Raw genomic sequence first — 26,047 nt, 5'->3', positions numbered from 1 at the left:
CCGCAGAACAACATTCGGGCAGCGTGTGACGGTTTCATTGGCCGTTTGAAGGCAATATTGGCAAAATATTTTTTTAAGAGGACGGCGCTACGTCCCACAGGGCAGAACCTACATTCGATTTTCAAAAAAAAGTTATTTTGCGGATTCTTTGTTATACCCTACAATACTATTTGTTGGGGGTATTATAAGTTTGATTGGCTTAGTCGAAATAACGGTTTTAGACCCTAGACCTCCGTTCAATAACATTTGGAGTCGATCTAGCGATGACCGTCTGTCCGTCCGTCTCTCTGTCTGCCTGTCTGGCTGGTGCGCATGAGTATCCTATTTGGTACATCGTAATATTTTTGTCAAACTTAGTTCGAGTTCGCAGATGGGCAATATTGGTCTATTCCTCTGGTACCACAAACAAATATTTTTTCTGCACAGAAAGATAAACGGTAATCCGATTTTGCTCCAACTTTGCAAATCGTAATATTTGCGTCTGAGCAAGTTCAGGTGAAAAATGACAATATCGGTCAACTCCATCAAGTACCTCCCCCACAAAGGGTAAAAATTTTGAATATATGTATATATATAAATATATTTATATATTCAAACATTTGTTGAGGGTATAAATCTGTCGGCAAAACCGTTTGACACTTTCTAACTTTTTTTTGTTGAATTTAAAATACTTTTTCTTATATCATTGACAGCATATGGATTCGTAGGTTATAATATATATTGTTAATGGATGTAAGTAAAAACACCGTCTGTTTCTCAAATAGTTGGGAAGATATTCTTAAATTACATAGACTTACCATGATTGGAGATTTTTTTTCTTTTAATATGGGCCTGTACAGAGTAAATTTGTGTTCTAACAACCCTCAAGACACACCAAATCTGGGGACCTTTAAAATTTCTTTTTGTTATTCGATTTGGGAAATTATTGTGGGATTTTGTGTTATATTCTCTTTTTTATTATATCGGATACGATGTAGATATCCAAGAAGATAAGGAGGAGGCACCTCATTTGACCTTTCTATAAACAACCCATAATATTTCTTTCCGTGATATACGATCTTTGAAAGCTTTATAAAAATATATTTTAAAAATATAATTAAATATAATATCTCTTTTTTTATTTATGTAAATAACAAAGCCAAAAAAAAAATAATAATTAATTAATAAAATATGTATGCACAAAAATATATGAAAAAATTAAATTTTTATTTCCATAATATAAAATTAATTATATTTTTACATTAACCTTAATTTAATCCTCTGTGTTAAATTTTTTTAAGTCATAAATTCTGATTATGTTTCATTTAATTATTTTCTCTTCTTTTTTTATTATTCATTTTTGCAGATTTTATGATTTATGTTGTTGTTGTCGTTGTCGCCCCCCTCAGCCACCACAACCACCAACACCGACATAGCCATAGCCATAGCCACCATTATCATCAGCATCATCACAAGTTCCATTACCACCACCACAACCACGACCGCCATTACCACAATAGCCACCACCACCTACAAAAGAACCACAACAACAGCCACAAACTTAGGCTCTGTCTTGGCCAAGTTATCAGTCATCAGCGATCAGAACAGCCAGAATCACAGCAACAAAAGAAAATTGTCTAAAAAAAACCAAACAAAACCGCTTGTTCCCCCTCAACCACCACCACCAAATTTGAAAAACAAACGAATTATTAGAAATTCCCGCTTTTTGAGCCACAGACCACCAACACCACAAAGCAAAATCAAATCAAATCATCAGCCATATTAATGAAAAACGCCAGGAAAAAAGCAAGAAAAATAAATCAAGCAAAGCGCAGCAACAACAAAAAACCAAACTGATAGTCCAAAAAAAAAAAAAAAAAATATAAATCATCGACGAAAGACACCGACAGCCAAAGGCCCAACCAAAACCGAAAAAAAACAAGAAACAAAAAACAGGAAAAACTAAAAGAACAAATCATCAGCATTAAAAAATCTCAGTCAGTATCAGAATCATCATCGTCATCGCTATCGTCCATTGCCAACACCACCACTACCACTACCACCAACACCACCATAGCCATCGTCATCATCAGCGTGTTAGTGTTGTAGTAGTTGCCCGTACAAATCCAACACCGATTCCCTTATCCTCGTCCTCGTCACTTCCGTCGTCATCATGGCTACCATTAACTCGGTAAGTATTTTTTTAAAACAACAAAAACAAAAAACCAAAAAAACATAATTCTTCTTGTTTTTATTGCTTTTATTGAAATTATTTTGTTGTTGTAATCCCCATAAACCTACACACACAAATATTATTATGTATGCGGCTGTTTATGTCAGCATAATTACCAAACAGCCGGAAATATTATTTTTTTTTTGTTTCATTTGGAAAATTAAGTTTTATGGGTTTTTAATGATTCACTCCGGATTCCCTTTTGATAGGCGTAAAAATGTTGTTTCTTTGCGGCAAGTCATTCTAAATCAGGCAGAATGACGCCAGCATGGAGCACATGAAGTCTGGGCTGGCAGAGGGACATTTTTCTCTCTCTCTCTCCCCTCTATTCATTTATTACAAATGAATATTGAGAAATTATTTTGTTCAGATTTTTAGCCATAGAAGAGATACCATGGTGGGGCCCACAAAGTGATCCAGCAGATGTCCAAGATTCATCTTCTTTTTTTGCGTATGTGTTTCCAACACCTCCACAGCAATCGTACGTCACCATGTTCAAAAGAATTTCGACAAACCGACCCCTAAATGTTATGACAGATACAATTAGCATCAAAAAACACAAAAGATGAAAGACTTGGGAATAAAAATTTATAACCCCATAACAAAATGTCACATTAATTTCCAAAATAAAAAATATTTCAATATCAATTAGATTGTCTTGTGGCGGGCAGATTTATTGCCTTTCCATAAGAAATGGAAAAATTCATTTTCCATTTTAACAGCAATAGAATTTGAAAAACTAGTTTCGGAAAGAATACGAAATAAAATTCGAAAAGAGAAGTCGATAAACGGCCAGATTGAAGAAACTCTGAAGAATGGAAGATTCAAATTTAATAAGTTATAAGATATCAGTCGATTTGGTGACATATATACACCAAGCTTACGGACATAGACAGGATGGCGGCCCAGGAGGTCGGACACCCCCGAAATGTATATATATTCCGAATGTTTAACTTTTATATATTTATTTTTATACCCTACAACACTATGTGTTGGGGGTATTATAAGTTTGATTGGGCCAAATATTATGAAACACCACGAAATATTGGTTTCCCACATAGGAGAGAATATGTGGATCTTCCTATCTCGCCGAGCTGAGTCAATCTAGCTATGTGTGTCCATCTGTACATGTTAATTTGTAATCACTCTACAGGTCGCAATTATGGCCCACCAATTTAGAATGTAGGTGGTTGATATGGACCAAAAACCGAAATAAATTATGATTTTGCATTTGCTCTACAGGTCGCAATTATAGACCAATCAAAGCGGAAGTTAGCAAGGGCCTAGAGCATATGGCTGGGCAGAAGCCTTCCAATTTTGACGGTCATCGGGTAATATTTAGTAGGTAATATAGGCCACAACATTTGTATTAAATAAAATAAATAACGATTATAAGGGTTATTTCGGTTGCTTTAGGCCAAATCCGATTCAGGACATTTGGATACGATCTAGCGATGTCCGTCAACCGTATGGCTGGCTGGGAATATTTGATTTGATCCAAACTTGGTACATCGTAATACAAGTGCCAATCTTTTAGATCGGGTTCGGAGATGGGTAATATCGATTCACTCCTTCTGGTACCTCCCCCACAAAATGTCAACATTTTCAAAGAAAATAATTTACTGCACAGAAAAAGTAGGGATAATCGGATTTTGCTCAAATTTTGCACATACTAATATTTGCATCAGGTCGGTCAACACCATTAAGTACCTACCCCACAAAGGGTCAACAAGGCTTTAATACACTCTCCAGAATATTTATGCGATAATATTTGGCATTTATTCCAATGCCACGGTCGATTAATACGAGCGGAGAGCGGCCAGCACCATCACTATGGCCGGCGCTTGAGTTCTGGTGGCTAACCGAAGGTGTCCATCTTCAGCTGACCTCTTTGGCAAGTAAACACGATCATTTAGTTTATTTACAAACTGCTAGACAACGAATGTTTTCTCATCGGAGAAAATCAAATTCGTCAGTTCACCACTTTCGGCCAAGCGATGCAACTCTTTAGCTTTTTATACCCTCCACTGTACTATGGAGAGTATATTCAGTTTTTAAACCTCCTCGAAATACTCATGTCACACCCAACAAAGTATTCTTGATCAGCTTAAAATTCTAAGTCGATGTCTGTCTGTTTATCTGTCCATCAATCTGTTGTAATCACGCTATCTTTCGAACGAATTGAGATAGAAGGTTAAAATTGTCCATACATGCGTAGTTTATCAGTAGGCAGGTTAAGTTCGTAAATGCGTCATGTAGGTCCACGTTTTCATATAGCCCCCATGTAACGATACCTCCCTATATTCGGTATTTTGATGATTTTAGCGACATTACTCACCGGAATTGTTTCACATTTGGTATTTAAAGTTCGAAATGGATATTACAACCTGAGACAGAAAATTGTCTGTGCAGGTCTACGTCTTCGTATAGCTCCCTTATAGCGCTACCTCCCTATATTCGGCATTTTGATGATTTTAGCGACAATATTCATCGGAATTGTTTCAATCTTGGTATTTGATGTTTGTAATGGATACTACAGCCTATTACAGGAGATTGTCTGTACAGGTCCCCGTTTTCGTATAGCCCCCATATATTCGGTATTTTGATGATTTTAGCGATATTATTCACCGGCATCGTTTCAAATTTCGTAGTGGAAGATACCAATGCATACTACAGCCTATGGCAAAAATTTTAGCGACATTATTTACCGGAATTATTTCGAATTTCGTATTTGAAGTTCGTAACAGGTACTAGAGCCTATGGCAACAATTTTTATATGCAGGCCCACGTCTTCGTATAGCCTCCATATGACAGTTCCTCCCGATATACCGTATTTTTATTATTTTTGAGACATTAAATCAAATAAATCATCAAAACTTTCGTATGTAGGTCCACGTCTTCGCATGGTCCCCATATAACGGTACCTCCCGATATTCGATATTTTGATGATTGTAGTGTCATTTTTCGCCGGAGTAGTTTCAAATTACATATTTGGAGTTCGTAATAGGAACTACAGTCTGTGATAAAAAGTATGCAGGTCCAGATCTTCGCATAGGCTCCATATATCAGTACCTCGTATTTAAAGTTCGTAATGGATGTTACAGCCTTTATTATTCACCGTTTATTTCATGATTCGAATTTGAATATGGCTTATGAATTGAATATGGCTTATAACAAACAATACCTACGTAGGTCCACGTCGTATAGACACCAATATAACGGCTATATTCGGTATTTTTAAGATTTTAAGAGAATTTTTAATGGATTATAATTTTTTGAAAATTTTCAAATTCGTTCCAAATGGTGGTGGAAGTTAAGTTCGGCCTTGCCAATCTTACTGCTTTTTTTCTGTTGCGGTGTAAGTTCTTGAACTTTTTGGAATTTCAATGGCTTTACCCCGAGCTCATTTTAAAATATTTGCCGAATGGAATATTGCGATATGTTCAGCTCACGATCCATTTTTCGGCCACTGCGACGCGGGGTTCGATCAAGTCGTTTCTTTACTTTTCGAACCATTTCTGCTGATGTTCCTTGACTTCTGGGCTACGTTACCAGTATCACGGTAACGAGCGATGGTACGAGACACAAATGATTTATTCACATTTAAATGCTGGAGTGCTCTAACGATAGCCACTTGTGGTTTTCCTGCCAAATATAAAGAAATCACACTATCACGCTTGAATTCCATCACGAATAACTTTTTTTCTGGAAAATTCTCACCAAAATGATTTTGTGCAATTGTAAAAAATATAATGAGCTGTCACTGGAATATTTTTGGCAGCTGTCGGACGAGTGGCTAAGAAATGATAGTAGTTTGAAGTTGGTTGCAGTTTTTTCATCTCACCATGTATAACGATATAAAATGTTTTCGAAAGACAGTGGGTTTTCTGGTACTCGTTTTAGTAAGTTCCAAGATCGAGTTCCGAAAGCTTAATTAAATTCTTGTTTTATATATCCCTACAAGGAAAAATTCATTATTTCATCTTTGTATGATCCCCGATTTGGTCCAAACCTTATATTATTATACCCTACACCACAAGGTGGTCAGGGTATTATGTCTTTGTGCAATTGTTTGTAACAGGCAAAAGGAAACGAGATAGACCCAAAGTTCCTTTTGATGATCTGCATAGAATCCAATTCTGAGTCGATTTATGCATGTCCGTCCGTCCGTCCCTCCCTCCCTCTGTCCATGTATTTTTGTAAACAAAGTACAGGTCGCATTTATTGCCCGATCCAGATGAAATTTTGCACAAATCATTTGTTTGGCCCAAGGACAAACCCTATTGAAATTGGAGATAATCGGTCAACATTTAGATATAGCTCCCATTATATCTTCGTCTGATTTACCTTTTATTGTGCACCAAACTTGTAATGTCAGCCCGAATTGTATGGAATTTTGCATATACACCCAAATTAGGGCTGAAAATAAGTATGTCAAATATGATCGAAATCGGTTCAGATATAGCTATAGCTCCCATATATATTGTTCATCCGATTTGTTATTTTTGTCCTCCGCAGCCGTAATATGCACTCTTTAACAACAATATTTGGGGAAATATATCAAATATAGCTCAGAAATACATTTGCTAAATTTTATGGAGATCTGTTCAGATTTGGATATAGCTCCCATTTATAACTTCGTCCGATTTACCTTTGATTGTGCACCAAACGTCTAATATTTGTCCAAATTGGATGAAATTTGGCACTTACGACCGAATTGAGTCTAGAAGCTAATATGTCAAATTTGGTGAAGATTGGTTCAGATATAGCTATAGCTCCCATATATAGTGTTCCTCCGATTTGTTATATTTGTTACCCACAGCCGTAATATGAACTCCGTAACAACGATATTCAGGGAAATATATCAAATACAGCTCAGAAATATCTTTGCCAAATTTTATCGAGATCGGTTCCGATTTGGATATAGCACCCATATATATTTTTATCCGATTTCAAATTAATTGTGCACAAAATTGGCAATGCAAGTCCGAATTTAAAAGATAAAAATGCTTCGGCATATTTAGTCCTTTGAATTTTAAGTTATAATTGTAATCATAGGGTGTATGATTGAGTTCTTCCATAAAAACTTTTAATTGTTATGTGGAGCTCAACTAAATTAGCAAAGTGGTGTAGGTTATCATAAAGTCGGCCCCGCCCGACTTTAGGACTTTCTTTAGAGGTTTAAGGATAAAATCGTAAATCCCAACACGCCTTAAGCGGTATGGGCCGTCGCTCAACTCAAATTTGCACATTATGTCCATCAGATCGAGTTCCGAAATCATCTAGCTTCATGTAAATTCTTGTTTTATATATCCCTACAAGGAAAAATCCATTATTTCATCTTTGTATGATCCCCTTATATTAATTTTCCGATATTCGTCCAAAACAAATTATGACCTTTTACGCGACATACACACGTTTTTACAGTTTTTAAGTGACAATAAAAGTGTGGACGTTCAATTGTGTATGGGTTGTTTTTCTTGGTGTTGTTGTAAAAATCACAAATTTATTGGCCATTCCGAAATGAAGTGTCACTTGCGGAACGTTAAATCTTTATGACAGACAATAAATCTTTTGGCACATTTAAACGTTTTCGGACACACCACAAAAACAATAACAACAACAACAATGAAAAACAACAATTATTTCACATAATTATGACTAAATAATACTTTAAATGATTATTTAATACATCATTGACAAGTGGACAAGAAGAGGAGCACAAAAAAAAAAAAAAACAAAACAAAAAAATATACAAATAAATGGAAAATAAAATATAAAAACGCCCACTGGGACAAATGATGCAATTCTAAATATAGGCAAAAGTGGATAGACATACATCTGTATATGTATGGGTGTGGGGTTGTGTTTTGTTGTTGTCACCGGGCAAAAAGTATGGGGGTGATATTATCCAATAAGAAGCTACGTCTTCTATGACAAATGACGTTTATGAATTACGTACATTGAACTAAATGAGTCTTTGGCCCTCCATGCCTTCAAAAGTCGGAGAAAAAATTCCATAACCAAATAATATAAAAAAAATAAAAATTTAACACAAAAAATTGGCATTCTTTCCATTGTTTTGTTTAGAATTTCCGGCTTTCGTCTTGTTGCATATGTCCCACAACAAAATAGCCATCCATCTTAGTCACAGTGGGATGTATGGAAAATATTTTTAGGTAAAAGGAAATAAATAAAAGTATGTATATAATTAAACAACAGGCTTGCCGAGACCATATGAAGCGGCTGAGGCTAGAATCTGAAATGAAATTTTGCAAGAAGGTCAGTCTTGGTGCGTAGGCATGTGATAAGGCTGGGTTTTTGGAAATCCATAATAAAAGGTACTAAAATATAATACAAATTTAAAATGTTATATTGTACAAAAGGAATGGGCTAGAATTCTAAAATTCGGAATGAGAGTCACTAATGGAGTGCATCTTCACCAAATTTAACATACTAGCTTCTAGACTCAATTCGGTCATAAGTGCCAAATTCCATCCCATTTAGACAAATATTGGACGTTTGGTGCACCATTAAAAGTAAATCGGACGAAGTTATATATGGGAGCTATATCCAAATCGGAACCGATCTCGATAAAATTTTGGCAAAGATATTTCTGAACTGTATTTGATATATTTCCCCAAATATTGTTATTGCAGAGTGTATATTACGGCTGCGGAGGACAAAAATAACAAATCGGATGAACAATATATATGGGAGCTATAGCTATATCTGAACCGATTCCGATCAAATTTGGCATACATATTTTTAGGCCTAATTTGGGTGTATGTGCAAAATTTCATACTATTCGGGCTGATATTACACGTTTGGTGCACAATAAAAGGCAAATCGGACAAAGATATATATATGGGAGCTATATCTAAATTTTTACCGATTATCTTCAATTTCAATACGGTTCGTCCTTGGGCCAAACAAATGATTTGTGCAAAATTTCGTCTGGATCGGGTATTAAATGCGAACTGAACTTTGTTCACAAAAATACATGGACAGACGGACGGACGGACGGACATGCATAAATCGACCCAGAATGTGATTCTATGCAGATCATCAAAAGGAAGTATGGGTCTATCTCGTTTCCTTCTGCCTGTTACAAACAAATGCACAAAGACATAATACCCTGACCACTTTGTGGTGTAGGGTATAATAAAAGCTTAGTGATAAGATAGAATCAAAAGGGGAAAGTAAGTTTCAAATATATGAAGGTGGTTTTGGAAATGTGTACTTAGTGTGCGAACTTTACTAAATGGTGCTTAATTTGGAAAAGTTTGGTTTAGGATGAACGAACGAAGCCTGAATGTGGAAATTTTGTATTGGGGACCCTGATGATGGTTGTTAATAAAGAAGTGGTTTTTAGAGATGTATACGCACAAAAGTTACCTTATAGTACATTGGATAGCTTCCATATATATTTTCGACCGATTTTACACATCTGATACACCAAACACGATATTCCAATGAAATTCGGAATGAGTGACGGAATACACAAATAAATTTGTAAAATTATATTTCAATCGGTCCTGATTTGGATTTAGCACCCATATATATATATTTTTTTCGGGAGATTTGACATAATTGATGCACCAAACGCGAAAAGTAAAAGGAAATAAAATATGGTACAAAAAATAAAAAAAAAAAAAACAGAAAAATTGTCAATTTATATTGAAATTGGTTGAGGTTTGGAACCAGCTCCCATATATAAATTTCGGCCGATCTCATATATTTGATACACGAAACACTGTATGTTTGTCCGATTCCAATGAAATTTGGAATGAGTGACAGAATTTGGTACAAAAATAAATTCAAAATTATAAAACCGGAAATGTTTCAAATTTTGTATTTGAAGTTCGTAACGGATACTACAGCCTATGACAGAAAATTGTCTGCGCAGGTCCACGCCATGGTATACCTCCCATATAACGGTGTCTCCCATTATTCGGTACATTGATGATTTTAGCGACATTATTTACCGGAATTGTTTCAAAATTGATATTAGAAGTTTGTAATGGATACTACAGCCTATGACAGAATATTGTCTGTGCAGGTCCACGTCTTCGTATAGCCCCCATATAACGGTACCTTTCGATATTCCGTACTTTGGCGATTTTAGCGACATTTTTTACCGGAATTGTTTCAAATTTAGTATTTGAATTTCGAAATGGATACTACAGCCAAATACAGAAAATTGTCTTTGCAGGCCTACGTCTTCGTATAGCGGTATATCCCGATATTCGGTATATTCTTTCAAATTTATATATATATATTATATATTCTTTATATATATTCTATATATTCTATATTCGGTACATTCTTTATATTTGAAGTTCGTAATGGATATTTCAGCCTATGGCAGAACCATATAATGGTTCCTCCCTATATTATGTATGAGCTACATTATTGACCGATTTTTTTTCAAATCTCGCATTTCAATATTGTAATGGCTTATGACAAAAGTTGCCTATGCAGGTCCACGTCATCGTATAGACCCTAAAATAACGGCTGTATTCGGTATTTTTAAAATTTTAACAGATTTTTTTTTTAATTACCAAATTCGTTCCAAATGGTGAAGGATAATAAAAGCTTGTTCCAAGCTGAAAGACCTTGATGAGTTTATTGATAATAAATTTTTCTGAGGCAAGATTTTAAGATATTTAGTAATTATACCCTACAACACTATGTGTTGGGGGTATTATAAGTTTGATTGGGCCAGAATTTATGTAACACCTCGAAATATTGGTTTCCCACATAGGAAAGTACATATGGATCTTCCTAGCTCGCCGAGCTGAGTCGATCTAGCTATGTATGTCCGTCCGTCCGTCTGTCCGTCTGTCCGTCTGTCCATGTTAATTTGTAATCACTCTACAGGTCGCAATTATGGCCCGATGTTCACGAAATTTAGAATGGAGGTGGGGCTTAGGTCAGAATAGAACCCTATTTCTTTTGGAGATGATCGCATAATATTTAGGGGTTCAAATGGACCAAATACTGAAAAAATGTCGGATTTTGCAGTAACTATACAGGTCGCAATTATAGACCAATCGACGCGGAATTTCGCATGTAGCTAGAGTTTAGGGCGGGAAAGAAGCCTACCAATTTTGATGATCATCGGATAATATTTAGCGGGTAAAATAGACCATATCTTTTGTGTTGAAAAAATTCAAAATTTTTCATTAAACCTCGAATATTTTAAATCCCGGCGAAATCACAAAGCCATGACAAGGTTACTTCTGACCTTTACATTGATGTTAACATCCAAAACAACGGATATATAGCAAAATATGTGCGATATATATGTCTATCAAAGAAGATATGCTTGAAAAATCTCTTATATGTCGAGAACGGCTGAACTGATTTCAACAGTTCTCATTAATTCAGAATGGCCTCTTGGCAGGAAACATAAAACGTCTAAAAAATCGCATACAAATATCTCTCTAAAGATGAAAATATTGATTTTTTAAAATTTTCTCATATTTTTTCAATTTTGTCATATTTTTGGCATATTTTCATTTTGAATTAAACATTTGGTAATGTTTCTACAGCTAACAAAACTAAGTAGTTAGGATATCAGGATATCATATACAGATCGCATTTATGGCCCGATCCTTACGAAATTTTGCATGGGGATAAGATGAGGGTCAGAATAGAAGCCTACTCTTTTTGGAGATGATCGCCGTATATTTAGGGGTTGAAATGGACCAAAAAACTGCAAAATTGTCAGCAAGTCGTAATTATCAACCGATCCTCATGCACATTTGAATGAGGGTTACCGGACATTGCAAAAGCCAGTTTTGGATGGCCATCCAAAATTATTCAATGTGTGAAATAGTTTGCCAACTTTTGTAGACAAAATACGAAAATGACCATTCCAGTGACTTTTTGGAGAATTCACAAATACAGGAAAGACGCACTCCTGACTATTTCGTTAATGCTGATTCCGTTGAAGAATATAGTCAAATGTCTTTATCTCATATAGATGCGTTTCAGTCAAAAACCAATAATAAATGTTAATCTTTTACCACTTCGAGAGATTATAGGTCTTTGGGAAATATTGGTTCCAGATCTAGGAAGACCATTTAAATTAGTTTAAGTTGCTATTATTCGAAAATTAGAGAACGAAACCTGATGGTTTCCTTTATTATTTGTCACAATATCTTGTGGAATTCTTTCGAGTATCTCGCCTATATAAACTGTATCGTTTATTATAGTGTTGTAGGGTATTCAACGGTCGGCCCCGCTCGACTGTAGCCTTTGCTTACTTGTTTTTATTTTGCACTTAATATTAACCTGGTAGAAATGTTATGGTGTGTCTAGATTGGAACATTTGAGGAATATTTATAACTTCACCACATGGTTGTGTGGGTATTATGTCTTTGGTTTCTTACATGGAGAGGTAAGCGAGGTAGACCCATATTTACTTTTGGCGATCTTCATAGAATCACTTTCTGAGTCGATTTATGCATGTCAGTCCATCTGTCCGTATTCGTGTGTATTCTTGTGAACAAAATGCAAGCATTTATTATCCGATTGAGATGACATGTTTCCAAACAATATTTGTTTGGCCCAAGGACGAACCCTATTGAAATTGGTGAGAATCGGTTCAAATCTTCAAACGATTTCGGGTTAATTGCTCACCAAATGCCCATTATCTGTCCAGATGTCCTGAATTTTGGCGCATCCTACCGAATTTAGTCTAGGAGCAAGTACATAAAATTTGGTGAAAATCGGTTCAGATATAGCCATAACTCCCATGTACAGTGTTGCCCATATTCGACGGACCTTTGGACCCTTTGAGCCCATTCCAATCGACGAGGCTTGTCCGCAGGCAACAACTGCTGAGAACGGCGTTTTTGGGATGTTCTTGGGGACCTCTCAACACTGGCTCGTACGGCAGCGATATTCTCGGCCGATCGCCTGGTTCGATTTTTATATGGCCTCTTCGGATTAGAAAGAGCCTTACCAGTCGAAAATTTTTAGTTCTTAACTTAACGGTGTTCTTAGAAAAATCTGCTTGGACTGACGCTTCAAACGCGGTATGTCATTATGCGATGTGACATCTCTGTCAAAAGTTATGGCGTTGCCAGATGGGTCCGTCGAATATGGGCAACCCTGTATATGTTTCATCCATTTGGTGTTTAAGTCCCTCACGTTCGTAATATGCATTCGACTACAATGATATTTGATACCAGGTATCAGGTAGAGCTAAGAAATACTTCTGCCAAGTTGTATTAAGATCGGTTCAGATTTGGATATAGCTCCCATGTATACCTTTATCCGATTTCAGGTTATTTGTGCACCAAATGGCTAACATCAGCCCAAATGAAGTGAATTGTGGCACTTCCAACCGAATTCAGCCTAACAGAAAGTACATACAATTTGGTGGAAATCGGATATAGCGTTAGGTTCCATATACAAGTTTCATCCGATTTCGAATTTTAATCCCTTACACCCATAAAATGCTCTCCATAACAACGGTATTTGGTGCCAACTATCAGATACAGCATATAAAAACCTATGCCAAATTTTATCGAGATCGGTTCAGATTTGGATATAGCTCCCATATATATCTTTATCCGATTTCAAGTAAACTCTGCACCAAAGGAATAATACAAGCCCGAATTGAAAGGGCACAAAATGCCTCGTTTTTAGTAGAAATCGATTCAGAGGAGGATATTCGCCTCATATATATAAAGGCCTTTCCGTCTATGTGTAACTTCGACTATATAGATTTCATGGATTTATAGAAGAATAACAAGATCCTCTCATCAAATATAAAGAATTTTTTTTGTTAATTTTCTGGGAAACAAATGCAGTGTCTTCCTGAACAAATAACGTGGATTTAAAAAATCATGTTCTTTCTGGACATAGGTCATGGATTGTAAAAAGTAATATTTTTTTCCTGGGTTTTGATTTGAAAAAAAAACAAATTTTCAAAGTCTTTAAATAATTTTGCAAAGGCCAATTTTCTAAAAATATTTTTGTCTGGCCATAGTTATGAAATTTTAAAAATAATTTTTTAAACCTAAATTTTATTTTAGTAAAGCTTCTGTGGCTGTATATATGGTAGATGGTTGAAAAAAAAGTTAATGAATTTCCGGGTTCATATAGACAATTTTTTCTTAACCATGAAATTTTTTCTGGAAAAAATAGTCCATTTATTAATATTGTTAAAGAAACAACAATTCAAGAACTTTCCGCCTTTATATGAAATTTTTGATTAATATTTTTAATATGATGATCCTGAAGAAAATTTTCCATACGGTCTTTTTGCATCAAACAAGTGGAATTGTTCGATTATTCCCTGACTAAATTTGCATTTATAAATTTTGAATTTTTTAAGGCTTTAACGACAATTCACCCCATTGTGCATTGCATTATGTTGTATATATGTATGTATATTTGCAACTAGAAATCTACTAAGAAAATATGTCAAAAATTTGACCATATGCTTAGAAACAATGTATTTGAAATGCGATGGTCTTCCTTGTTATTTAAAAATACCAAATTTCAAAATTTCCTTTTGTTTTAAAATATTTTTTCTACTTTGATTTATCTATGTTAGGCAAATACAAATTGATGTCATTAGGAGGAAAATAGAAATACATAAAAATGTGTGGATAATTAACAGGAAGGTAGGGGGATGGGGGAAACTTGGCGAAGTGGAATAATTTTAGTTCATTATTTTTAAGTTTAGTTCAAGGAAAGTTTTTTTTTTTAATGCAATCTCTAGACAAAATTAGTTCCCGGTGATGTTGGTTAATTTTGAAGGAGAACATTAACAAAAACCTTCAATGTCAATGAAACAATGTCTGAGAGGTTTTTTTTTTGGCAAGCAAGGCTGTCATCAGCTGTCATTCGGAAAAATGAAAATATGAGTTAATGATGCTTTTGGTTTTCTCCCGCTGGAATTTTGTTGGTAATGATTACAGAGAATTTTTAAAATGAAACTAATAACAATAATAATATGTTCGCAAGCATATATAGGGTGAGATAAAAAATAGGAAAAAAATAGGAAATAGCATCAAATTTTAGAATAAGTTTAGATTTGTTGGAATTGGTCGCCTTTATGGTCTTCAAGCGGCCAATGAAACCGTCACACGCTGCCCGAATGTTGCTCTGCGGTATTTTGGCCCATTCCCGGCGAAGCGCTTGTTCGAGGTGATCGACACTTTGGTATTTTTTAGTGCCAACTTTGCTTTCCAAAATACTCCAGACACAACAGTCCAACGGATTGGTATCCGGAGATTTTGGTGGCCATTATGCGCTGCATATAAAGCGAGGAACCTCATTTCCATTTGTAACAATTCTTGCGTGGCGCGTGCTGAGTGCGATGGTGCTGAGTCCTGGTGGAATGTCCAAGGTCTGCGGCCAAAATGTTTGTGTGCCCAAGGCTTAAAACACCCTCCAGAATAGTTTCGCGATAATATTCGGCATCTATTCTTATGCCACGGCCGATTGATACGAGCGGAGAGCGACCATCGGCTGTTATGGCGGCCCACACCATCACCATGGTCATCACCATGGCGCTTGAGTTCTGGTGGCCATCCGAAGGTGCACATTTTCAGCTGACCTCTTTGGCAAGTAAAAACGATCATTTTGTTTGTTTACAGACTGCTGGACAACGAATGTTTTCTCATCGGAGACGGAGAAAACCAAATTCGGCGGATCATCACCGAATTTTATTCACAATTTAATGCTGGAGTGCTCTAAAGATAGCTACTTGTGGGTTTTCGGCCAAATATAAAGAAATGACACTATCACGCCTAATTCTATCACCAATAACTTTTTATACCCTCAGCCATATGGCTACAGAGGGTATATACAATTAGATGCGGTCAAAACGTGCCTAGTTGAAATAACGGGCCTCTTTGGACCAAATCCGTTTCACAACATTCGGAGTCGATCTAGCGATGTCTTTCCATTCGTCTGTCTGTCTGAATGGTGCGCACGATAACTCTCGAAGGTAGTATCCGATATGGTCCAAACTGGGTACATCGTAGTATTTTTGTCAAACTTAGTACGAGTTCGGAGATGGGCAATATCCTTCTGGCACCTCCCCCACAGAAGTTCGAAATTTTCAAAAAATATATTTTTTGCAAAACTTTGCATATCCTAATATTTGCTTCAGTGCTAGGTCAGGTGTGAAAAACTCCTCCTAGTAACACCTCCACAAATTGTAGAAATTTGTAAAAAAAAATTTCTGTACAGAAATGGAAGCAATAATCTAATTTAGCCCTAATTTTGCAAATCCTAATATTTGCGTCAGTTCTAGGTCTCGTGCCAAACTGGATAATATCGGTCCATTCCATCTGGTACCTCTCCCACAAAGGTTCAACATTTTAAATAACTATAACTCTTATAAAATGTGATATAAGAGTCCGATTGTCTTCAAGTTACACACATCAAAATAGTTTTATTAACCCAAGGCCTGGTGTGAAGATGGAAAATATCGGTTTCCTCCTTCTGATACCTATCCCACAAAGTGTTTAAATTGTGAATATCCATGAAGCTCATAAAACGTAATATTAACATCCGATTCCATCCAGGCTTTGGCACATCTCAATGTTTCTATCAAAACATGATCTGTTATAATTATGATAAAGATCGGGCCATTTATTCTAGTACCTTCCCTACATAGGGCTTATGTTTTGAAAAATAAAACGCTCAAAGAAAGCGAAATAAGCATCCAACTATCTTCAAATTGTACACACACACACACACACACACACACAAATTGTAGCTAACACAAGATCTGCCTGTACCTCATCCCTAAAGGGTCACAATTTTCAATACTTTTATCTGTCATAACTTGCGAAACAAGTCAGCGATTCTTTAGCACTTGCTGTATCTCGACCAGAAACCCGAATGAAGATGGAGTTTATGATTTCGCATAAAATTGGATATAAATGTTCGAGACCTTAATAAAAAATTTTGGGATTTCCGCCTTATTCCTTCACTCAATACTAAATTTTGTATCATTTAGCATTTTTCGTTCAAATATAGGACAAATTTCCAAAACCACCTCCACATCTTAACCACAGACATCAATAGAGAGAAATTTCGGGATTTTAGCCGTATTCCTTCACCCAGTACCCAATTAGTATTTTTTGTACAAATAGAGGACGGACCGCCTCCATATTTTAACCACAGACACCAAAAGAGACCAAAATAACAGATATCAGGATTCTAGATTTATTCCTTCACCCAGTACCAAATTTAGTATTTTTTGTAGAAATATAAGAAGGACTTCTAAGACCACCTCCAGCATTATTCCTTCACTCAATACTAAATTTTGTATCATTTAGTAGTTTTCATTCAAATATGGGACGGGTTTCCAAAATCACCTCCACCTCTTAACCACAGACATCAACAGAGACCTAAATAACAAATTTCGGAATTTTAGAAGGAATACGACTAAATTTAGTACCAGTACTAAATTTAGTATCATTAAGTATTTTTTTTTTTTTTTTTTGCACAAATATAGGACGGACTTCCAAAACCACCTCCATATTTAAACTACAGACACCAAAAGAGACCTAAATAACAGATATGAGGAGTACAGATTTAATCCTTCACCCGTACAAATATAGGACGCACCACCTTCATATCTCATCAGCAGACACCAATAGAGACGTAAATAACAAATTTCGGGATTTTAACCGTATTCCTTCACCTAGTACCAAATTAATTATAGTTTATTTCATATTTTAACCACAGACACCAAAAGAGACCTCAATAAAAAAATTGGGGATTTCAGCCTTATTCCTTCACTCAATACTAAATTTTGTAACATTTAGTAGTTTTCGTTCAAAAATAAGACGAATTTCCAAAACCACCTCCACACCACTTAACCACAGACACCAATAGAGACGTAAATAACAAATTTCGGGATTTTAGCCGTATTCCTTCACCCAGTACCAAATTAGTGTCATTTAGTATTTTTTTGTACAAATATAGGACGGACTTCTAAAACCACCTCCATATTTTTACGACAGATACCATAAAAAGGGACCTTAATAAAAAATTTAAGGATTTCAGCCTTATTCCTTCACTCAATACCAAATTTTGTGTCATTTAGTAGTTTTCGTTCAAATATAGGACGGGTTTCCAAAACCACCTCCACATCTTAACCACAGACATCAACAGAGAGAGATTTCGGGATTTTAGCCGTATTCCTTCACCCAGTACCCAATTAGTATTTTTTGTATAAATATAGGACGGGCTTCCAAAACCACCTCCACATTTTAACCACAGATACCAAAAGAGACCTAAATAACAGATATCAGGATTCTAGATTTATTCCTTCACCCAGTACCAAATTTAGTATTTTTTGTAGAAATATAGGACGGACTTCTAAAACCACCTCCAGACCTTAATAAAAAAATTGGGGATTTCAGCCTTATTCCTTACCTCACAATACTACATTTTGTATCATTTAGTAGTTTTCGTTCAAATTTAGGACAGATTTCCAAAACCACCTCCACATCTTAACCACAGACACCCATGCCAATATTTATACCCTCAGCCATACGGCTACAGAGGGTATATATCATTTGATACGGTCAAAACGTGCCAAGTCGAAATAACGGTTTTAGACTCTAAGTCTTTTTGGACCAAATCCGTTTCAGAACATTTGGAGTAGATCTAGCGATGTCCGTCCATCCGTCCGTCCGTCTGTCTGGCTGGTGCGCACGATAACTCTCGAAGGAAGCATCCGATTTGGTCCAAACTTGGTACATCGTAATATTTTTGTCAAACTCAGATCGAGTTCGGAGATGGGCAATATCGGTCCACTCCTTCTGGTACCTCCCCCACAAAACGTCGAAATTTTCAAAAAATATATTTTTTGCACAGAAAGAGAAAGGATAATCCGATTTTGCTCCAACTTTGCAAATCCTAATATTTGCATCAGTGCTAGGTCAGGTGTGAATATGGACAATATCGGTCCACTCTATCAAGTACCTCCCCCACAAATGGTCAAAATTTTGAATAATTAACACTCTCATAAAATGTGATGTAAGAGTCCGATTGTCTTGAAATTGCACATATTCCAATATTTTCTTAAACCCAAGATCTGGTGCTAAAATGGAATATATCGGTTCTCATCTTCTGGTACCTCCCCCACAAATGGTCGAAATTTAAAAAAAATATATATATTTTTTTTTTGCACAGAAAGAGAAAGGATAATCCGATTTTGTTTCAATATTGCAAATCCTAATATTTGCGTCAGTGCTAGGTCTGGTGCGAAAATGGACAATATTGGTCCACTCCTTCTGGTACCTCCCCCACAAAAGGTCGAAATTTTAAAAAATATATTTTTTGCACAGAAAGAGAAACGATAATCCGATTTTGCTCCAACTTTGCAAATCCTAATGTTTCTATCAGTGCTACGTCAGGTGCAAAAATTGATAATATCGGTCCACTCCACCAAGTACCTCCCGCACAAAGGATAAACATTTTGAATAAATTTAAGTCTTATAAAATGTGATGTAAGTTTCCGATTGTAATCAAATTTCACACATCCCAATATTTATACAAACCCAAGCTCTGGTATTAAGATGGAATATATTGGTCCACCCCATCTGGTATCTCCCCCACAAAAGGTCGAAATTTTGAATATCCATGAAGCTCATAAAACGCGAAATTAACATCGTATTCCATTTGGACTTGGTACATCTGAATATTTCCATCAACACAGGATCTGTTTTAAAAACACGGTAGAGATCGGACCATTCCTCCTGCTACCTCCCCCACAAAGGGTCAATGTTTTAAATCCGAAATCGTTTATAAAATCCGAAAAAAGCATCAAGTTCTCTTTATATTTCACACATCCCATTATTTCCACCAACAAAAGATCCGTTGTGAATATGGGATATATCGGTCCACTCCTTCTGGTAGTCCCCCACAAAGGCTCAAAATTTCGAATACCCATTAAGCTCATAAATAGCGAAATTGACATCCGATTCTATTCAAGACTTGGTACATCCCAAAATTTCCATTAACACAACACAGTCCAAACCTAGCACGTCGCAATATTTATATCATATTTATTTAGGTCCGAAACGAAATCACCAATATTGGTCAATTCCTTCGGGGACAACTGCATTAGGGGTTAAACCTTTGAATAATTATAACAGAAGTCAAAATATTTTTAAATAATCGAATATTGGCTGAGGGTATACATCTGTCGGCAACACCGACCGATACTTTTTTACTTGTTTTAACTGTATTAGATGAAGTGAAATATTTTGGTTCGCTATATCTGATACATCACTCATATTTCCACATTTTCCAAAAATTTGAACATATCTCATATTTAGTACAGGGAATCGTCTATATAGTCCACATATGGCACAATATCAGATATGGGGTATACATCTGTCCTTTTAGTACGCACCAAGACTGACTGTGCAAATTTTCACGATTTTAGCTTCAGCCGTTGTTTCTGAGCTTTGATTCTTGATCAGTCATTCGGCCAGTTTTTTTACTGCACTTTTATATATATAATACCGATTCCTACTACCCCATAATTTCCACCACAAATACACATATTATTGTATATGTGCTTGCTCCCTCACCTCACCTCAACTCACCTGAAATGAAATAATTGAAAATAAGGAAACGCGAAAAAGTAAAAGTGTTTTTCAATTTCATGGTCTGTCTTGGTTTTTTCTTTTATTTTAGGTTGTTGCTTCCAAATTTTGTTATTATTTTTGGCATAATTTTTACGTCACCTGCCACTCACACTGATTCTCAGCTACACACAGTCATCCCCACACACACTCACACCCACATTTCATAAATATCGACAGCATACTCAGTGTGTTAGGATATTTTATAAACACACGATGATTTAACTGACATTGACATTTGATTGACACATGAATCATCACACATGCAATTTGAGTTTTTCTCACTTTTTTTTGGTGGTCTGTCAGTGCCCTTCCTTTCCGCCCCTTGATGATGATTTTTAAAATGAAAATATAATTTTTCGAGCGAGAAATTTTGAGGTAGCGCATATACCATTACCAAGAAGTAGATCAACAACAATAACAAAAGCACGACTAACCATAACAATCATAAATACACAATATTAAATGTTTATATTAATTGTTATTGTTATTATCTTTTGTGTGTGTGTAAACAGCAAAAATTTATTGTTAATTAGCGAGAAAAGTATGAAAATATGAGAAGAAGAAAAAAAAAAAAACGAAGGAAAACATTTTATGACGGCATAAATGGTTGTGCGAAAAGATGTAAAAATGTTACGTTGTTGTTGTTGGTGTTGCTTCTGTTGTGGCACATTAATATTCTTTGAACCGGAAACATATGTGGGTATGTCTGTGGTGTGTTGTTATCCTAAGGAAGCATTCACTCATTCATTCACAAAAGGAAAAAGGATGTTGATTTTGGGAGGAGAATAAGGGAAACGCAATAATATAAATATGGAAATATAATTCGCACTTATTTTTACATAATTCGGGTAATATATTTTTTTCCAATATTTGTATTAATGCGAAAATGATTTCTTTCAACGCGGTGAAAATTAATTTCTTAGGAATTGATTGCTTTATCTTTCAAAATGAGATCTTGAAAAAATGTGGATATCGTAGGGAGTTTTTTTTGAAGAAAATACATGAATTGCACTTGACCTGGTCTACCAGGTGGACTACAACTACTAATTTCTTTACTTTCACATTTTACATCTTTTATACCCTCCACCATACATAGTAGGGGGGGGGGGGGGGGTATATTAAGTTCGTCATTCCTTGATCAGCGTAAAATTCTAAGACGATTTAGCCCTGTCCGTGCGTCCGTCTGTTGTAATCACGCTACAGTCAAAACGAATCAAGATAGGAAGCTAAAATTTTGCACAGATCTCTCTTTTGTCTGCAGGTAGGTCAAATTCGAAGATGGGCTATATCGGTCCACGATATCGTATAACCCCCCGTATATCGGCACCGATATTCGGTATGTTTAAGATTATAACATAATTTTTAATGGATTTTTTTATACCCTCCACCATACATAGTATGGAGGGTATATTAAGTTCGTCATTCCGTTTGTAACTCATCGAAATAATCATTTTAGACCCAACAAAGTATATATATTCTTGATCAGCGTAAAATTCTAAGACGATTTAGCCCTGTCCGTCCGTCTGTTGTAATTACGCTACAGTCTAAACGAATTAAGATAGGAAGCTAAAATTTTGCACAGATCCATCTTTTGTCTTTTGTCGAAGATGGGCTATATCGGTCCACGATATCTTATAGCCCCTATATAACGGTAGCCACATTTTTCAATGGAATTGTCTGAAAATCCACACAAGTAGTTCCTGGTGGGTACTTTATACCTCGGCAGAGAATTATCTATATAGGTCCACAATATAGTATAGCCCCATATAACGGCACCCCCCGGTATTCGGCATTTCGATGATTTTAACCACATTTTTCAATGGAATTGTCTGAAATTCCACGAAAGGAGTCCCTTGTGAGCATTTTTTGAATTGAATTACTTTACCCCCTGAGAGAGAATTATCTATATAGGTCCACGATATCGTATAGCCCTCATATAACGGTACCCCCGTTATTCGGTATTTTGTCGTTTTTAGCCATATTTTTCAACGGAATGGTCACAAGGGGTTCTTTGTACACAAGGGGATTTTTGTGAGCACTTTACCCCCGACAGAGAATTCTCTATATAGGTTAACGATAACGTATAGCTCCCATATAACGGTACCCCGCGATATTCGATATTTTGATGATTATAGCCACATTCTCCAATGGAATTATCTGAAAATCCACACAAGGAGTTCCTTGTGAGTACTTAACACCCAGACATAGATTTGTCTTTATAGGACCACAATATCGTATATCCCCCCATATATTGGCACCTTCCTATATTAGATATTTTAAAGATTTTAAAAGAATTTTTAATTCTAATTCGTTCCAAATGGTGGAGGGTATTCAAAGTTCGGCCCGGTCGAACTTACTGCTTTTTTACTTGTTATTTACTTATTTTTTTTTTTGAAATTTCCTAATTCGTTGCAAATGGTGGAGGGTATTCAAAGTTCGCCTTGGTCGAACTTACAGCTTTTTAATTTTTTTTTTTTTTTTTTGAAAACGTTGAACTATTTTTAGGACATGCCAGAAATAGAGGACCGATCTATTCCATTTCCCCACTTCATTTAATACTGGTAAAATTTTTGTGGTGTGTTATGTTTAAAGCAACTTGACACTTATTATACCCTCAGCCATATGACTAGAGAGGGTATATATCATTTCATACGTTCTAAACGTGCCTAGTCGAAATAACGGTTTTAGACCGTAGGTCTCTGCACCAAATACGTTTCAGGAAATTTGGAGTCGATCTAGCGATGTCCGTCCGTCTGTCTGTGTGGCTGGCTGGTGCACACGATAACTCTCGAAGGGAGTATCCAATTTGGTCCAAACTTGGTAAATCGTAATATTTTTGTCAAACTCAGATCTAGTTCGGAGATGGGCAATATCGGTCCACTTCTTCTGGGGTACCCACAAAAGATCGAAATTTAAAAAAAAAAAAAAAAAATAAATAAAAATAAAAAATAAAATAATAAATAAATAAAACATGCACAGAAAGAGGAAGGATAATCCGATTTTGCTCCAACTTTGCAAATCGTAATATTTGCATCAGTGCAAGGTCGAAAATGGACAATACCGGCCCACTCCATCAAGAACTTCCCCCATAAAGGGTCAACATTTTGAATAATTATACGCTACACCACATAGTGGTAAGGGTATTATGTATTTGTGCATTTGTTTGTAACATGGAAAAGGAAGCGAGATAGACCCATAGTTACTTTTGAGGATCTCCATAGAATCACTTTCTGAGTTGATTTATGTATGTCAGTCCGTCTGTCCGTCCGTTCGTTTGTCCACCTATTCTTGTGAACAGAATGCAGGTCGCATTTATTATCCGATTGAGATGAAATTTTGCACAAATCATTTGTTTGGCCCAAGAACGAACCCTATTGAAATTGGAGATAATCGGTAAAAATTTAGATATAGCTTCCATATATATATCTTCGTCCGATTCAGCTTTTATTGTGCACCAAACGTGTAATATCAGCCCGAATTGTATGAAATTATGCATATACACCCCAATTAGGCCTGAAAATAAGTATGCCAAATTTGATGAAAATCGGTTTAGATTTGTATATAGCTCCCATATATAACTTCGTCCGATTTACCTTTTATTGTGCACCAAACGTCTAATATTTGCCCAAATGGAATGAAATTTAACACTTACGACTGAATTGAGTCTAGAAGCTGGTATGTCAAATTTGGTGAAGATCGGTTCAGATATATCTATAACTCCCATATGTATTGTTCATCCGATTTGTTATATTTGTTACCTACAGCCGTAATATGCACTCCGTAACAACGATATTCAGGGATATATATGAAATACAGCACAGAAATATCTTTGCCAAATTTTATCAAAATCGGTTCAGATTTGGATGTAGCTCCCATATATCTTTATCCGATTTCAAATTAATTGTGCACCAAATGGGCAATACAAGTCCGAATTTAAAAGATACAAATGCTTCGGCATATTTAGTCTTTTGAACTTTAAATTATAATTCTAATCATAGCGTGTATGATTGAATTCTCCCATAAAAACTTTTAATTGTTATGCGGAGCTCAACTAAATTAGCAAAGTGGTGTAGGTTGTCATAAAGTCGGCCCGCCCGACTTTAAGACTTTCTTTACTGTGTTTTCTTACTTTTTCTTATTTTACAGACGCCGACTCCAGACCTCAAAATTTTTGTAGTCGGTCAAATACACTGTATGTCGACGTTACTTATTACTTCGTAATTAGGAAAGTAGACTCTTTTTCTTTGTATCTGCGTAAAGGAATTATCCATTATTTCCAACTGATGCTGATGCAGAAGGTAGTTGGTATAAATTACCTCGCTTAGGGGTAATTGGATTCGTACAGCTCTCAAGTGTATTTTGGGAAGTTTATTGGAAATCTAGAAGGGAATCGAATAAATTAAAATGAGCTAAAACAACTGCAAATGTCGTAAGAATTTTATAAAACACATCATTTTTTGTTTGCATTCTATGAATACATATATTTATAAAAAAATTGTGTATGTATGGATGTATGTGAATATATCTTCATCTACAATTGGCTAAAAGCGCATTTCTTCTTAGATTTTGCATAAATTTGTACTTGAGTTGTGATGCTGTGTGTTCTGTTGGCCAGTCCCAATCGTATAAGAATTCATGTTGCAAAAGACAAAATCAACAACAACAAAACAGAATAAGAATGCAAAACATGTTTGGCTTCTTATCTCTGTCATATGGTCCTGTTTGTTTAGAATGGATTTAGGGCACAACGAATTGTCTGATGAAGAAAAAAATAAAAAAAAATACAAAAGAATAAAATCTATGTAAATACGAATACAAACGGCATTTGTCTACTGTTTCATAGTCTTTCGTCGTATGGCCCTCCGTCTGACGGTCTGTTCGCTTGCATGATGCATTCTTCTTTCCTATGTACAATCATACATACATATGTATTTATTTGCAAACCGCATGTACTTTATATTTTGACATATATTTGAATATTTTTATAAATACATTGCAAAAAATAACATCAAGAATATATTTTTTTTATAAAAAAAACAACAACTGTGGGTTTCAATTCATTAAATTATCTTTTCCATAGACTCATAGACTTTTAAGTTTTGGTTCTGTATTTTATTTTTAATTTTTTAAAAGCCTTTTTAAATAAAATATTTCCATCAACCATCCACAACCCCATCCTTCAAAC

At 35.6% G+C, this 26,047-nt stretch overlaps 1 protein-coding gene and 1 long non-coding RNA gene across 3 annotated transcripts in view; both read left to right on the top strand.

The window, feature by feature from the left end:
• The window catches only part of LOC131805870 (uncharacterized), a 141,737-nt gene extending 139,872 nt beyond the window's left edge, over window positions 1-1,865 (top strand). The window contains exon 3 of the long non-coding RNA XR_009343865.1: window positions 1,346-1,865. This is a non-coding gene — a long non-coding RNA (uncharacterized LOC131805870). The remainder of the gene's footprint in view (window positions 1-1,345) is intronic.
• Window positions 1,866-1,897: 32 nt separating this feature from the next.
• LOC101892414 (homeobox protein 5) overlaps window positions 1,898-26,047 on the top strand; it is a 73,218-nt gene continuing 49,068 nt past the window's right edge. For both annotated transcript variants that reach the window (XM_059129611.1, XM_059129612.1), the window contains exon 1: window positions 1,898-2,170. In XM_059129611.1, the coding sequence (XP_058985594.1) occupies window positions 2,153-2,170 (18 nt within the window). In that variant the 5' untranslated portion in view covers window positions 1,898-2,152. The remainder of the gene's footprint in view (window positions 2,171-26,047) is intronic.

Source organism: Musca domestica, unplaced genomic scaffold (genome assembly GCF_030504385.1).
Source record: "Musca domestica strain aabys unplaced genomic scaffold, Musca_domestica.polishedcontigs.V.1.1 63, whole genome shotgun sequence".
Classification (NCBI taxonomy): Eukaryota; Metazoa; Arthropoda; class Insecta; order Diptera; family Muscidae; genus Musca; species Musca domestica.
Note: the sequence above shows the minus strand (reverse complement) of the source record. Positions and strands in the feature narration are given on the sequence as shown.